The sequence below is a fragment of the Coturnix japonica genome, chromosome 1, assembly GCF_054131305.1.
Source record: "Coturnix japonica strain WE chromosome 1, WE-NBRP24, whole genome shotgun sequence".
Taxonomy (NCBI): domain Eukaryota; kingdom Metazoa; phylum Chordata; class Aves; order Galliformes; family Phasianidae; genus Coturnix; species Coturnix japonica.
In genome coordinates this window covers 112606799-112623945 of record NC_140663.1, presented here as the reverse complement: position 1 = coordinate 112623945, position 17147 = coordinate 112606799, and the positions used below count along the sequence as shown (strand labels likewise).

At 45.7% G+C, this 17147-nt stretch overlaps 1 protein-coding gene across 4 annotated transcripts in view; it reads right to left on the bottom strand.

Annotated features, from left to right (window-relative positions):
- Positions 1–5639, bottom strand: part of GPM6B (glycoprotein M6B) — a 97504-nt gene extending 91865 nt beyond the window's left edge. For all 4 annotated transcript variants that reach the window (XM_015848376.3, XM_085550652.1, XM_015848404.3 and 1 more), the window contains exon 1: positions 5480–5639. In XM_015848376.3, the coding sequence (XP_015703862.1) occupies positions 5480–5483 (4 nt within the window). In that variant the 5' untranslated portion in view covers positions 5484–5639. The remainder of the gene's footprint in view (positions 1–5479) is intronic.
- Positions 5640–17147: the final 11508 nt, after the last annotated feature.

Below are 17147 nucleotides of genomic sequence, written 5' to 3'. Positions count from 1 at the left end.
AAACAAAATTACTTACCCGGCTATTTTTCATGCCAAGTCATTAAGGTTTCTAGACGCTAGCTGAAACGTGGGATTTTCATCATACAATTACCGTGCATGAGAAATTGCCATTTTAATTTCAGTCTCGAATGGGTAGCCCTGGCCAAATCAGTCAAGTATAGCAAAGCCCTCTCATTGTACTTGCTTACATCAAATTCTGGTTTAATGGAACATTTATCAGCTTTAGCACCTAGTAACTTCATTGGCTGGGGAGCAGGCAATAACAGATTATGCAATGGGTTTTGTTATATTCCCCTGGTGTGGTATGAGAAATATCTCAGAGATTTGCAGAGTCCTGGCTTTTGCACCAGCCCCCGTCACAAAGCCGGAGCAGATGTTGTAGGAAGTGTTGTTATTTGGGCCACCTTGCAAATCGTGGGCTCTTGACAGATGTGTTGGAGCAACTCCCTGCGTCTGCACCATGAGTTCTCGGCTTCGTGTACTCCCACTAGTCAGCTCTTACTCCCAAAGTTTTGGCTTCTTTCTGTAACGCATGCCTAAGCAGCTCAAGAAAACTGTTTGATTTCCCACAAGGGAAGTTCTATGTGGCAAACTTATTTTCAGCTGTGTTACTAGCAAATACAGCAACACTTCTTACACTTTAGTTTGGGAAAGAGTGTGACATTTACGTCAACACAGTTTGGGCAATATAAGCATTGGTCTACATGTAAATAGCAATCAACTGAAGTCTCTGGAAACTACTTAAAAAGAAAAAAAGAAAGAAAAAAAAACAAAACAAAAAAAACAAAAAAAAAAAACCAACAACACATGGCCTTTTAATATAAAGCACTGAAGATCCAGGCCGTTGTTCTAGTTCATACTTGCATGGTATTTGTAGGCATGATGTGATCAGGACTTTCCTATAACAGATCCCAAGTGAAGCTGCTAGAACCTAGGATTTAAACAGCTGTAAAAAGGCATCTTAACTTGAACAAAGCACAATCCTCAGCTGCAAAATCATAGAATTGCTGAATCTCTGTGTTGGAAGTGACTTTGAAACCCACCCAGCCCCAGCCCCTCCTATGGGCAGGGCTGCCCCACACCAGCTCAGTCTGTCCAGAGCCCCATCCACCCTGGCTCTGAGCTCCTCCAGGGATGGGGTACCACAGCTCTTACCACCCTCTGAGTCAATGATTTCCTCTTAACATCTAACCAAAATCTCCCCTCTTTCAGTTTAAAGTCATTTCCCCTCACCCTATCACTACCTGCCTGTGTAAAAAGTCAGTCTCCCTCCTGCTTATGAGCCCTCTTCAAGCACTGGAAGGCCACAATGAGGTCTCCCCCAAGCCTTCTCTTCTCCAGGCTCAACAAGCCCAGTTCCCTCAACCTTTCTTCACAGGAGAGGTGCTCCAGCCCTCTGATCATCTTCATGGCCTCCTCTGGACTCACTCCAAAACCCTGCATCCTTCTGGTGCTGGAGACCCCAGGCCTGGACACGGTACTTCAGGTGAGGCCTCACAAAGGCAGAGCAAAGGGGAACAATTCCCTCCCTCTCCCAGCTGCCACCCTTCTTATGATGGAACCCAGGACGCACTTGGCCTCCCAGTCCTGAAGCACACACTCCAGGCTCACATCAAGCTTTTAGTCCACCGAAGAAACAATTGTGGTGCACCAGAAAGCAGAACACGCATAAACCTAGAGAATTTAAAATCTCAGTGCAAAATCTCTCTTGAAAAGAAGCCAAATTTCAAGACCACCAGGCCTCCCTTGGGAGCTTTGTTCCCACTTGCACTGCAGTTTATCTTGTGCACACTCCCTGTATCTTAGGATTAGAAACCTCAACGAATTTTCTAGTTTGCAAGCTGACAAAAACGTACATTACAAGGTAGAGTGAGAAATATATCAGAGAGCTCCAGTTAGCTCCCACTTGCTGGCAGGATGAGGAAAGCAGATTCTTCCTTGATTAGCCCATCAGCAGTGGGCTCCACAGCTCCAGCCCAGCAAACACTGATAAGCTCAAATGTATGTTTCCAATATTAACAATACCAGCATGCTACTCAAAACATAATCCTCCTCTGGCCGCACTCCCACCATTTACTCTGTTTCACAGATCTCTCTGGACACCATTCCAGTGGTACTCTTAACATCAGGTGTGCTCCCTAACCAGCAGCGCCCAAACTAGCAGCAGAAAGGCAATGACTTTTCTATGCTCTCAAAATTTCCAAGCACCACTTGCATTCAAGGATCAAAGAGAAAAACAAACACACACAAATGGCGCACAGCGAATCTGCATCACTCAGTGGCTCCGATTCAAGCACATCTTTCTATTAATGAAACATAAGCTCCATTCACATTTTGAAATCGCTGCTAGACAAATAGCTCAAAAAACACACACACATATAAATAAATAAAGGAGAACAAAAGATCTGGAATTCTCAAAGTTCTCTGCACAGCTTGTAAATGTTTCCCAAGCCACAATTCTAGTGCAACCTTTTGAGTCTAAAACCCAAGAGACAAGTAATTGCGGAGGAGACTGCCAAAGCACTAAAACAGCATGGCAATAGAAAGCAGCAGAGCAGTGAGCGCTAAGCAGCGTGCACGATGCGATCTGTTACAATGAGCAGTCAACCTCCCCTCGTACCCACTGATTTTTGCTGTGCTTACATGGGATGGTAATGGGATATGCTGAAGGGCACAGCTTAGCCAAGGCCACCCCACCACAGCTTCACATCTAATTGCAGAAGAAAGGCAAGGAGAGGTACAGGAGACTGGGATCCATCCCAGGCACTGTCACTTGGAGTCAGCTCCCTCCAGGCCACACTGTGTTGCCTATAACCAGGATGATGCCACCAGAGTGGAGTGGCATGGCTCTTTGGGTCATCCTTCACCCTCTCTGGATATTTACATTGCAGTCTTCCCACTGCCAGCTTCTGGATCGGCACAAAGTGCAGCAGGCTCAGCTGTGACCTATTATTCCATATAAAAAAACAACGATGCTTGCAACACCACAACTACTGGCAGAAGAGCACAGGAGTCAACCTGAGAAAAGATAACTGGCTGGAGAGAAATAATGCAGTGCTTTAAGTGCTTTAAACACTGCATGTGACACATAGGTTTCGCCTGGTTGAAGAAGGTCTAGAGGTCCACTGAAGGCAATGGATAATCAAAGCACTCCCACTGCTCAGCTCTCCAGGGGGTGAAATCCTTAACCAGGAGTGTATCTTTGAAATGAAATGTTTCCTGATCCATCTTGTGTATCACCGTTCACAGAGGGGACAGCAGAGGTCCTGTATCACTGAACCATGCACATAGAAAGAGAGTAAGGGAGAACCTGTAAACAGGGTGAAACCTCAAACTGTTTAGGACACTGGGAAACAGCTTAAACGCACAATGTTTTCTTCTCCATCTCCTCCTCAGACAGGAAAGTTTACATCGAGAAAGCAAATTTAAGCACTTGTCAGTAACCTTAAATGGGTCTCATAGAGAGAGGGAAAGGATGGCAGTATAAAATTTTACACTTCTCCAGTGAAATATATTTAAGAGGTGCAAGATTTAATAGAATATGGACTACAAGACTTGAAATTGAAATCTAGCCACCCTTAATGACCGATACTAATCAGATTTTATTATTACCAGGACACACAGAAAACTTTGGCTCCTGCCTGGACAAAGTAAATAGCTGACAGAAAGCACGAGGGCTGATTTTCTCTCAGGATTTGTCCCCAGCTGTTTATAATAAGAAAGCCTAAGCTTGCGGAATATCAAACCTCCTGTGAAGACACTTCACAGCAAGGTGAGGTGCAAAGAGCATGTAAGGTGCTTATTGACAGGGATGGTCCAGATGGGGCACGGGCCATTGCTGGGATAGGGGAGCATCATTCCACGCTGCTGGAGCCCTGGGACCCCACCATGGTGGTTAGTAATGACAACCTCAGTGAGTTGTCATTAGTCAACTCAGAGTCAATGTGAACCATAAACGTCGGTAACTACAACAAGCCTAACTTTCCAAAGTGCAGAGTGAGCCAATTGCTCAATGCATTCCATGGTAGGAACTCCAAAAAGGAAAAGAAATCAGTCATGGCAGGCCAGCCTAACACAAAAGTTTTGCACAAGTAAGGACAATTCAAAGGGTCCTAATTAGGAACAGCCAAACACATCCTCGTGATTGGGTCAGGAAGCCGCACACCAGCTCTGGTCCCACAGTCCCAGCCATGGTGAGGCTGTTACACAACACCCCAACAAGGCACTGCATTCACTGTGGACCAGTTCACTGCTACAAAGGCTACATTGCTGCAAGCTCTGTTTGCAGCATCCCATCTGAAGATGTCCCCGCACCCAGTGGGTCACAGCACAGCCACCCATGGGCTCAATGCTGCTAAGCCAAGAAGCGGGCAGGCACAGGACTCTGGGCCACCATCACCAGCAAAGGGTTCAATATGTGCTTCCTTCTTTCCAGTCCTTTTTTCTCAGCTGCTCTCTGAAGGACAACACACCCATTGAGGCACAACCTGTACATTGCCTGCATGACTTGTGAGGCTGTGTTGGGGTACTTTTGAGATGTCAGCATGATAATACAGGTTGGCTTCTTCAAGATGAGCCACCTTGAAGACCAGCTTTTTGGTTTTGAACCCTGAGCCATTCGCGGGCTGTAAGCTGCACAGACAAAGCTGCCTAACAAAATACGTACTCTCACAACTCAAAGAAGATGCTGTGATCCAGTGAAGGCTCCTCTTCCCTTAACAACACATTGCAAAACTTTTCTCCCCCTCTCCTCCCCTCCCATCCCCATCCTGAGATCCCTCCGATATCAATCCACAGCAGCAAAGCAAGAACCTACGTTAAGAGAAGGGCAACAGATGCGGGAGTGGCTGTAACTTCACAGCTTCATTTAATATCCATTTCAGAAGTTCATACGGTGGAAACGGGCTATGAAGTGACTACGGGAATGGATGCACCAAACCCACTCTTGTCAGTGCATACAGATAATTCAGCCGCTCGCTGTATCTCCGCTGAGCAGCGGGAAGAATCAGTGCTGTAACACAAACATCTAAAGGGTGTAGGAAACTTCGGCAGAGCTCAGTAACGGGGGGGGGGGGGGGCTCACAGTGCCGCAGGAACCAGAGCCGAAACCGGTTAATAAGCAGTTAGAAAATACAGAATGAGGTGATGCGAATTAATTTAACTAAGTAGCAACCGTAGGAATTCTGTCAGCTTCCCTCGGCTGGGCAATTAAATTCTCTTTTATTCCTTCTCTCTTAATTAAAAGCCGGAGGCAGAGCTGTTACACAGAGACGAGCTGAGCGCTGCGCACCGTGCCCGCACAACTTCCCTGCGCTCCGATTCATTGCCGCTCTGAGGGAGAGCAGGGACGTCTCCCTCCCTCCTGCACGAAGAAGCCTCCGAACCCCCCGCCCGACCCTCCACGCGGGGTTGAGCCGGGGACGGCACCGCTTCCCAGGACCCCCCTCACCTGCCCCCTCCTCCAGCCCGGTTCGCTTACCCATGGCTGGCTCCGGTCTCCCGAGCCGTGCGGGGCGCTGAGGGGAACAGGCGGAGGTTCGCCGTGCCGGGCTGGGCTGAGCCGGGCTGGACCGGGAGGCAGGCGAGGTGGAGAGCAGCGGCCGCAGCTCACACACTGCCGGGCTTCGCTCGCCTCGGGCGGCTGCTGCACGGCCGGAGGGGCGGAGACGGCCCCGCCTGCACCGCCCGGGGGCCCGGCCCGGCTCGTAGCGGCTCGGCCCGGGGCAGGGAGGCGGAGCGCCGCCCCGCGACAGCGCCGGGCAGTGCTGATAGTACCGCACGAATGGGGTCTTAGTTCCTCTCTCTGGGAAGTGAGACGACAGCCTTAAGAACCAACGGGGTGGGTTGGAGGTGGCTGTGGGTGCATGAAACCATTCCACGGTCAGATGCGATGGAGGTAGAAGTCGCGTCGCTCAGCTCTGCCCCATGCCAACAGGTGTGTGGCAGAGCAGCAAAGTCAGAGCTCCTCCCAGTCGTGCTGGTGTTCTGGGTTTGGCTTCCACCACATTCCACCATTACATTCAGGGGAGGTTCAGGTTGGATATTAGGAGACATTTCTTCTTATAAAGAGCGGTGTTGCAGTAGCACAGGCTGACCATGGAGGTGGTGGAGGCACCGTACCTGGAGGTGTTCAAGAAACATGTGGATGTGGCACTGAGGGACATGGTTAGTGAGCATGGTGTGATGGGTTGGTGGTTGGACTAGATGACCTTAGTTGCCTTGTCTGACCTTAGTGACTCTATGATCTGGTGAATAAGCACCTTTGTCATGTCCTTTTCATTGTATTCTGCACAGCTGTGCCCAAGGTAGGCCTGTATGCAGAATAACTAAATCACAGAATGGTTTGAGTCAAAAGGGACCCTTAGAGGGTCAAGGATGGAGCATCCACTACTTCTCTGGGCAACTTGTTCCAGTGCCTTACAACCCTTATTGTAAAAAAGCTTATGTCCTATCTAAATCTTCCCTCTTTTAGTAAGGAACCATCTTCCCTTGTCCTGCTTGCAGCTCCTTGACCTAAAGGAAGGGACAGCACTCAGCAAGGCCAGGAAGACAGGACCACAGGAACACTTGGCTGGAGCTTCTGCAGGACAGCACATCAGAACTGTGATGCCTGCAGAAATAGCTACAGGTCACACAGACTGTGCTCCACACCCTCACGCTTCTACCCAGTGCTTAAAGGAGAGGAGAGGCAGGCAGAGGTGTGCAGCTTCTCAGCAAGCCCTGGTGGCCATACAGTTCTTCTGTGGGAAGTTATGCTGGAAGCCAGGCTGATCCTGCTCTCTGGGCACTGAGGATGCGGTGCTGTTGCAAGCTGGGTCTGTAAAAAGAAGGTGAAGGCTGCAATTCTGCATTGATTGATGTAATTTATTGCCTATGTTGCGTGCTTGAAACCTTTCCCATAGCCTGGGTAACAAACCGCAAACATTTCTGTGTTTGCTAACAGTGGACTCAGTGGTTACTCATGAATATTTCTTCTGACTACAGCACCAGTGGTGCCAATGGGCAGCAGTGATTTCCAATTTCCAGGGGTTGGAGTATATAGGGATTCTCTCTTGCACTTGATTTTACAAAACCGCTGCAAATCTCTAAAACCATGTAAAACCAGGGGCTTATGAGCCAGCCTCCCTTTTAATGCTAACGCCGCTGTATTTTGAGTCTAAGGGAAGCAGAAGTGCTAACATCTGATTTTAGCTCTCTGTGTACTCTGTAACCTTCCTCCATGGGTCTGGCACTCCTCTCTGTCCTGAGCTCCTGAGATTCCCCACTCAGCCAAGGCCTGCTGGGGCCTTTCTCTCCCATGTGATCTCCTGCTCACAGCGGTGCTACAGAAGCCATGGATGTTAAAGAGAAACAAGACGACAATTGGATCCCTTCACACTGTCATCTGCGTGCAATGGAGCCGTGACCTTTCCATGCTTTGAACTCAGCATCTCCGTGCAGATTAAGGAGAATGACTCACGCTCTCCTGTGTCATTCGTACCTTTTATGTGAAGTTGATCTGCTTTAGACTCTGGCTGCTGCTACCAAAGCCCCTTCTCAGTGCTCACTACACAGAGCTGCTTGGGAAGTTCTTATAGCAAAATGCTGAGCAAAATGGTTCATATGTTGGCCCTTTGTAGTCTGGGGAAAAAAGAGGGGAAAAGGAAGATGAAAAAGCAAGAATTGGTTCAGTAGTTTAGCCAGCACGTAGATGTCTTCCCCTGGAAATTAACATTCATGTACAATAGCATATGGAATAGATATTCTTCAAAAACAAAACTGTTTCTTATTACGAAGTAGGTCACATTTTCAGCAACCGTTCCTCAATATGTAAGTATCGGCAGTGATTGCTTTGGAATAGATATAATTATATATTCAATAGAATGCATAATTTTTCCCAATGAACTGCAGTTAATTTTATCTGAAAATTAGTGATTACCACTTTGGTGTTAATTACAGAGTGCTAAATACATCCTTAGTGTTAAAGGATAGACTTCTCTCTGTTTCATACAGCCCAAGTCGATTGTGAAATGGCTAATGTCACATAGTGATTTTAAAGGCAAAGAAAATGAATAGAAGGTTTTGTAAATGAAGGACAGTGCTTTGATCAGGATGTCTGGCAACTCAGGAGTCAACTTTCACTTGAAGACTCCGTGTGCTGGCCCTTACTTGCTTTGTATTTTGCTCTTATGTGCATGGGTGTTCTGTGGCACAGGCTGCCCAGGGGGTGGTGAAGTCACCGTCTCTGGAGATGTTTGAGCATCGTGTGGATGTAGCACTGAGGGACGTGGTCAGTGGTCATGGTGTGATGGGATGGTGACTGAACTAGGTGATCTTAGAGGGCTTTTCCAACCTTAATGGTTCTGTGACTCTACGAGAGATCTTAGTTTAGAGAGAGCAGCAGAAAGAGAACAGAAGAATCAACCATTTCTTATTCTGAATGCACATGCTTGCTTCTATACCTTCACCTTCATGTGCTTTGTAGCTGGTAGGGAGCCATGAAGGAGGTGAAGTGAGGTTTGAAAGTGGGTGGATGGTCTCAGTAAAGCATTACATGGAGTGGGAAGCTTGTGAGTGAAAAGACCTCTGAAGACTGAAGTCTGTTATACAGAACAAACACAAGCTGGTGTGAATTTCCTCCGAAGTGGAGCCCACCTGCTTTCATCCTCCTCATATGAATCTGCAAAACGTGGATGGAAAACCCTGACAACCCCTCCTCCAAAGGAGGAGAGAAAAATCTGGTCTCCTCACAGTAAAATGATCCCAGTAAAGGCATCCTTCCACAGGCTTCATTTTAAAACGTTTAGCTTCAGAAATGCACTTGAGTTTGGCCAAAGATGTCGGCTTTGGTCTAACAGGCTTGTGTGTAAACATTGATTGGAGTGCTTTGCCACGTTACTGTTGTGTTGAAGAAAGGATCCTATGGGCTGGAGAGGCCGCTCTACTGTCTTTAGGAGGAGCTGACCCAGATGTATGAATTATCCAACACTTTGATTAGTACCAGAGGGGAGATCTGAACGCAGAATAGTTTGCAAATGGAAAAACCAGATGGGGGCAATATGCATACCCATACAACATTAGCATTCAACTTCAGAGCAACTTCTGTGTGAGCATACATGTGCTCATTGCAATATCCTGAAAATAATTGCATACATATGTACAGCAGCCCCACCCTCCAGCAGTATCAATAGACTTAACCTAAGCTTTATGTTGAGTCGCAAATTAACGGAATAGACTTTACTTCAGGAGTGTTGAACACATGGCTGCCATCCAACAACTTCAGCATGGCACCCACCCAAGAAATCGCTCTAAGGCAGCCCTAATCAGGACAGGACTCCTGGCAAAAGCACATTGTGAGACAAGGCTCTCTCTCTTTTTCCAAAGTAGAAAACTCCTTTGATGGCACTTACAGTGAGAGAAGCATTTAAGAACATTCTCAGGTGCCTTTTTTTCCCCCCCCTTTTTCTTCTCAAACTGACTCAAAGAGCATGGGAGGAAAATTGCAGGACTCATTTTAACGCTTCTCTTGGATCCAGTTGGACAGTAAAGGTTGAGTAACAGCCAGCTGATTTCATCTTACTTCTCATTTTTTTCCCACTTCTGTCAGTAGGGAAAAGCTCATAACTTACAACAGAAGGTTTTAATTCTGCTCTGTAAACATCAGTGGTGCCGTAGACCTAACCGGTGTCAGAAAGCTGAGTTAGATTCTCTCATAATGGGCTACCCAGCTTTAGTTTTTCACTATCATACATTTCAAAATGGGTTTTTGTAATTGTTTTGTATTTTTTGTTTTCCCCCACTTCCATACTACTCTTTTTGCTTTGCACAGCCCAAGTCTTGCAAATGGCTGCTCTCAGAGCTGTGGTTTGTAATGTGCAGGAGAAAAGATGGGATTGATTTGGTAACCCAACGGTAGCAGTACTACTGACTGAGCGTGCCCAACAGCACAGCGCAAAGGGACTGCAGGGGATGGATGGCCTGGGCTGCTGCAGTTCTGCAGATTCTTCACCAGTTGTTAACAAACAGGAATGAGATGCAAGCTCATAGAATCATAGAATGGCTTGGGTTGGAAGGGACCTTAAAGCCCATCCAGTTCTATTCCCCTGCCACCTAGTAGATCAGGCTGCCTAGGGCCCCATCCAATCCGGCCTTCTATGCCAGACCCATGAAGTGTGGTTTTAGAAAGAAAGTGTGGTTTCAGGTCTGCTGACATAATGGAAACACTTAGCCTCCTTCTGACTTCACAGCCAGCTAAACACCTTAAAATTGCCAGAAATGTGGCATTCAGAAATAAATAAATAAATAGTAAAATTAAAACGCAATTCTGGTCAGATGAACAAAAGCCCTCAAAGAAAGCTCAACAAGGATGAAAGTGCAATGGGAGAACTTGAAAAATAACAGGACCCTTGTTAACTGATTCCTATTATCTTATATATCACATACAGTGAGAAGAAAAATAACACAACTCCAAGAGAGGAATGTAATAAAACATTTAATTAGAGCTATATTAAACATGGGCTACTGTCATACAGGGGTTAGGATTCTTCCTTCTTGTACACATTATTGTAAATTCAGTTCAGGCTAAACTGAAAAGTTTCTAAACCATCAGCCTACGACATTAGCTCTGGCCTCCCATACTCAAAGCTAATAGCTTAGAATCACAGAATCATAGAATCTTTTGAGTTGAAAGGACCCTTTAAAGGACATCTGGTCCAACAACCCTGCAATGAACAGAGATATCCCCAGCTCAGAGTGCTCAGAGCCCCATCCAGCCTGACCTTGAGTGTCTCCAGGGATGGCCACCTCTCTGGGCAACCTGTGCCAGTGCCTCACCACCCTTACTGTAAAAAAAATCTTCCTTATATCCTATCAAAATCTCTCCTCTTTTAGTTTGGAGCCATTTCCCCTTGTCCTATCGCAACAGAGGCAGCAGAAATGGACAAAAATGGTCTTACTGCAGCAGTTATCATGGCACCAGCTGCTGCTAAACCTGCAGCCCATGTGTCCATATCTCTGTTCTGACTAGGGCCAAGCTCAGAGCTGGTGGCCTTCCCTTTCCCCACCAGTTCTGCAGCCTTGGGGCTCCATGTTGCAGAGCATACAAATCCCAGCAGCAGAGCTAGAAAGCTGTATCCATTAGAATAAAGTGAGATACCCAGACAGCAAGTGCTGCTAATATGTAAAGAATTTATTAGCGGCAGGAACAGACACCCATATCAGCACTTCACCAGTGGATAAATCAGTGAGTTCGCTAATGATGTTTCAGTTCTCTTGACTGAATTGGATTTGTAAGACAGAAATGCAGCTGCAGACTGAATATGCCAAGAGAATAATGACTAACCAATCCTGACCACCCAGAGCTTCTCTATGTACAGGATTATTTCGCTTCTGTTATTATTTTATGTGGAAGCAAAATTATCAATGTCTCTATCTAATCACTTTTTGGATTGCATTTATTCCTTTTTGCGTGAGAGAAACTTCTCATTTTAGCTGGAGTTAACACTAAATCTTATTCCTGCTGCAGCTTGTGGGAGTCTTGTTATATTACGGATGTGACCTATTCAGAGGATACCCGAACAGCAAATCCTGGAATTGCCCACAGTTATGAGTGGTATTGAGATAGATCGCATTGCCTTATGCTATTATCTGCGTGTTACATGTGCCGCCTTTGGCATATTTGGTGTTTCCTTCACATGCATGTCAGGTTCCTTTAACAGTAGCATTTCAGAGATGATCTGGCCAAGTGCCCTCATTTACCTCTTCCCTGGCTGCTCTCTGGGGCTCCAGCCAGTAAATCCCCATGGGTTTTAAGTTCTAAATAGGCTGCTGCTCCCTCTCCTCGGGATCATGCTGAGCTGAAGTGGTGCCTGCTGGAAAAGTAGAAAACAGGATGCCAGCTGGCAAAGAGGGCTGAAAAGAGGGAAGAAAAGAGATAAAATGATTCTCAAATTGAGAAACTGCCTTAGCAACATCCTCATTTGCGGGGTGGGAATAGATCACAGTTGCCTGGTTGGCCTTTGAAATGGCTGAGCTCTTAAATCACGGTTATGCCTTTCCGCTGGAGAGATGGAGCTGACAGAGATGTACTGTTGAGACACACTATAAATTGAACAGATGGATTGTGAAGCCCAGGCTCTGTATCCAGCAGTTCCTCCCACAAAGGGAAAAGCCTTTCAAAAGCTTCCTCGGTGCTCAACAGGATCTTGGTGGCTTCATTGCACTGCTACTTTAGAAAGGCTTTGGTCAGTAGTTTAAACAAGCAGGGTTATTTACTGGAGGTGGTTGACTGAAGCCTGCCCAGAGAGGAGTTGGCAGTGATCCTCTTCTCACCACTGGCTCAGCAGGGAGGAAGCTTTGCAGTTTGACTGAGAAAAGAAGAGAGAGCGATCCTTCCTCCTTTGGCCAGCTCTGGGCTGGAGCTGCTAAGAGGTACCAAAGGCAACACTGTGGTAAGGGACCTGCCACCTTCTGCTGGCAGCACTGATGCTGCTGGAGGCACCAGCTCTTTTCTGGGTATCTAGATTAGAACTTCTCATTTACTCTGCTGGCTAACAAGCGTCTGGGTAACATTTCATCCTTGAAGTGCAGGAGACAGATAGGAGTGTAGGAGCTAAGAAAAGAGAAAGCACAATGAGGCTGCTGAGAGTGTGTGTTGGGGTGGAGGGAGACAAGTGAGCTGGGATCAAAGATAAACATAGAATAGTTTGGGTTGGAAGGGACCTAGTTCCAGTCCCCTGCTAGAGGCAGGGATGCTTCTCACTAGACCAGGTTGCCCAAAGCCCCATCCAGCCTCGCCCTGAATGCCTCCATGGAAGGGGCATCCACAACCTCACCGGGCAACCTGTTCCAGTGTCTCACCACTCTCACAGTCAACTATTTTTTCCTGTTATCTAGTCTACACCTACCCTCTTCCAGTCTGAAACTATTTCCCCTCATCCTGTCGCTACATGCCCTTATTAAAGTCCCCCCCCAGCTTTCCTAGGCCCTCTTCAGGTACTGGAAGGCCTCTACAACATCCCCGCTGCCTTAGTGTAGTTTGGTGCCTTCGATAACTCTTTTAGTCTCAGTGTTACCTGCATTATGCAAGACTAGCAAACTTAAATCCATCACTACAGCACGTCTATAGCTAAAGCTATTTTCTTGATAAATACACTGATAACAATGAACTGCACTGGTGGCTTGTGTTAACAATGTGCAAATTGTTATTCCACGCATAGACTGCAGTGTGATAGTTCCCACCAGTGTAAAAGAATTGCTCCCTTCCACCTGAGAAGCTATCGCATCCTACTGGAATAATACATGCCAATAGTTCATAGTGTTGAAACTTTAAATCATACTGAAGAGTGGCGATGGAACGATTTCATTTAGATAGCTTAACTTCCTCCATGCCAGGGTTTTGAAGTGGGAAATGATGTAAAACCACCATAATGCTAGGGAAGGGAAAGCAGAACGTCACGAACAATGTAGCTTCCTTTCTCTAAGCGTCCATCATGTTTCGGATCTCTGAGCACCCAACTCACCAGTTTCCAGAGTTTCTCTCATTTTCAGGTCATTTTCAGGTCACCTACGTTCTCTTCCTCTTTCCTTTGTTTCACAGAGCTTCTCTCAGGTCCAGAGGAGGGCCAGGAAGATGATCAGAGGGCTGGAGAACCTCCCCTACTAGGGCATGGACAGTTTCTTGCTGGGTGCTTGTACATGGCTAACCCAAAAGTGTTGTGTGATCTTGCTTGGGCCTCTGATTCCTGCAGTGGTTTACATTGAACCGATGGGGATAAACCTCAACCAGACATGCTCCTTGGCACAGTCTGCAAGCCTGTTAAGTTGTAACTAATACACATAAAGTAGCAATGTAGAAAATAATTAGAAATCCTAGGATAAAGCTTTCTGTGGTTTTGCCAATCTTTTACATTCAGCATGGAAAAAACTGCACATTCTCCTATATGAGAAAAATATTCCAGAGACAGATAGCTCAACATGTCTGATGAAAGTAGTGCAAGAGGAGTGCGCCAAGGAGGAACAGTTCATGCATGCTGTGAGTAAGAGTATTCATGTACGCTCCTCTAGTGATGGCAAAATTAATCTACAAACGCATGCATATGTGGAGTTTGTCACCTCCACAGATCCGCTCATCTGATTGCACAAGCGAGTGTTTCCTGTAAACCTATAGATAAGCTGTAAACAGCTTAGCAGAAGGGCTCTTACGACTGAGCTTTTTACTTAGGGAGTGTTCAGACAACTGAGAGCTGCTGGCACATCCAGGTGGCAGAATGGTTGGGTGGAGCTGAGCCACTGGGATGACTTCTGTACCTACAAAACAGATGTACAGGACAGCTGAAAAAGGAACCTCAGGACTGGCGTTTCACTCTCCATCTTCAGTATAAGAAGCGCACACAAAACTCTGTAAATAGCCACAAAGAGATCAGATCTCCTAGATAACCATCCAATGGCAGCTGTGTAGATGACAGTATAAGGAAAGCCCACAAATAAAACTATTTTTTATCCCTACCCAGCATCTAATAAGGAGTAGCTTAAGGAGACCTGGGGACAGTGATTCAACTCCATGTTTAACAGCCCTTTGTAGACTTTTTTGAACCCAGGTTTTGGTAAACTGTTATGTTTATTCAAAACTATGCTTACCAATCAAAAGGAGGACGTATTAGGACCTCTACTTGGAAAGCAGTTCTATCAACACTTCCCATCCTTCCTTTCCTTTCCTCCCCACAATGGTATTTCTTTAGGACGTGTGTAAACAGCAGTCATGGGGACAGTAACAGAAACTCCCGCCCTGCTGGAACTGATAGCCGAAGTTGAGGTACGTTCACTCACCTACTTCAAAGAATGGACTGAGCCCAGCCAGTTCTACAACAGCCAGGTCCCCAAGAGAATACCTGGATACCAAAGTCACAGTCCATCACCTACTCAAAGCTCCACTGCACATCTCCTATGCAACAGCTCAGCAATTCCGGCCATGTCAGAACAGAAAAAGGGTTGAGGAGCTTCATAATTTAAGCCTAATCACCCTTCAGGAGTGACTGAGACTCCTTTAGGGGCTGCCATTCTACATAAGAGAAAGTCCAGGATATTTTATTCCTTTGGACCCACCAGGCATGACTGTAGGAGACAAGACAGCAGGTTATACAGAATTTCTTCACAGCAAAAATGTATTATTTATCAAGCAGTATATTTTCCAGTTAACTCATACTTTTAAGAAAACAGAAGGAAAATAAGAGTTCTTGATGCTTCCTTTAGATAGACTGCCATTTTACATTTTGGTCAGTAATCTTGGCACTCTGTAATTCTTTCGGACCAATATTCAGACCATAGAGTCACAGAATCACCAAGGTTGGAAAAGACCTACAAGATCATCCAGTCCAACTGTTCACCTATTACTAATAGCTTCCACTAAACCATGTCCCTCAACACAACATCCAGTCTTTCCTTGAACACCCCGAGGGTTGGTGACTCCACCACCTTCCCGGGCAGTCCATTCCAGTGCCTGACCACCCTTTCTGAGAAGTAATATTTCCTAATGTCCAGCTTGAATTTCCCCTGCCGTAGCTTGAAACCATTCCCTCTGGTCCTATCACTAATGACATGAGAGAAGAGGCCAACCCCCAGCTCACTACAACCTCCCTTCGGGAAGTTACAGAGAGCAATGAGGTCAATACCAGCACTCCAAATATCACTTAGAAACCCAGGATTAAGCAGCTGAATTAAGGTGTCTTGCTTTTCTCAATTTCTATCCAATGAGTTGTGCTCTGGTCAATGTAACAACAGATGAAGATGTCAGTATCTGAAATTATTTCCTATAACGACTGCGAAGATTCTGCAAAAAGCTACAATAAAGAATAAATCCACTGTGCACTATGTAAGCATCTATCCTTCATTAAAGCTGTTACAGAAATTTAAGCTGCTCTACATTGTAGATCCTCCTGTGATACGTGCAGCTAACCATTAAACAGGATGACTAATAACAAAGGTGAATCCTTACCAATAATTCTGATGAAAAGTTGTTTTGGTCAAAATTGTTTAATCTCCTCTGTTTGCCTGTATACACACGCATACTAAACCACCAGCTGCTTTATGGGGAAATAATTCTACAAGGACAGGCGTCCTTGACAATGTCACCACCGTATAAGTGTAAGTGGTTTTTCTTTTGAAAGGAAACATAGCGGTCATTGCTGCATTTCAATGTTAAATTTATACTGTGCCAGTTCTGAAAGTTTTTCTTTTAAGAATGCGTGCAGTACAAGAGATCTATTCCCATTTCTCTTCAAAAGCATCTTCAACCAGCCACAAGCTTCTGAAGAGGAGGCAGTTTGCATATTTGCATGCAGCACATGGTCTTAGTTTTAGATGCTGGTTTCCCAGGGAACTTTGCTTGTAATTGCAAGATGCGTGGTTTATTTTTTTCCTCTTTTAGAGCTGAGAAATGCTCAAGACAACTATTACTACCAGTAAATGAAGAACTTCCTTTCAGAAGGACCATACAAGCAGTTGGTTTAAATGAAAGTAACATTGTGACATTCTGGAGAAGAATCAAGTCTGCGGCATCACTGCTGAATTCTATTCATGAGGTTGACATACCATCATCATTGGGGAATAGAATAAAATAAGCAGTACGTAGCCTGGCAGTTGAGGATTTCAGCATCATACATTCATGCAGGAGAGAAGAGCGGTACAGACATTACGCATTTTTGAGTTGCAATTACCTTGCTTCCATGATGATGCTTTTTTGAGATACTTCTTAGAAGTCTAAAATGACACAGGAGATGGAATAAACTGTAACACAAAATCTCCAGGTTCTACTGAATAGCCGGCAAAATAGAGCTCACCAGCAACTGCCTGTCTCCTGAAATCTGAGGGCACTGAAGAGATTATTTGGCACCATCTGCAACAGTGGATTCCTCTCAATCTTAGTGCAAAGTTCTTAGGGAACATTTTATCCAGATCTCTTTACTTCCAACCTCACAGCACATATTAGAAACCTCTTAGAAACAGTTACAGAAAACAAAGGCAGGAAAATGTCTTGTATATTTTATCTGAAGTGAGAAAGGAATTCAATGTTTGTCTTGTATGGGGTCTCCACAACTACTTTAGGAGATAAGGATTTCAGCTTCTGCTAGCAGAACCAGTTGGATCCAGAAACATCCATGGTAAGAACTGGG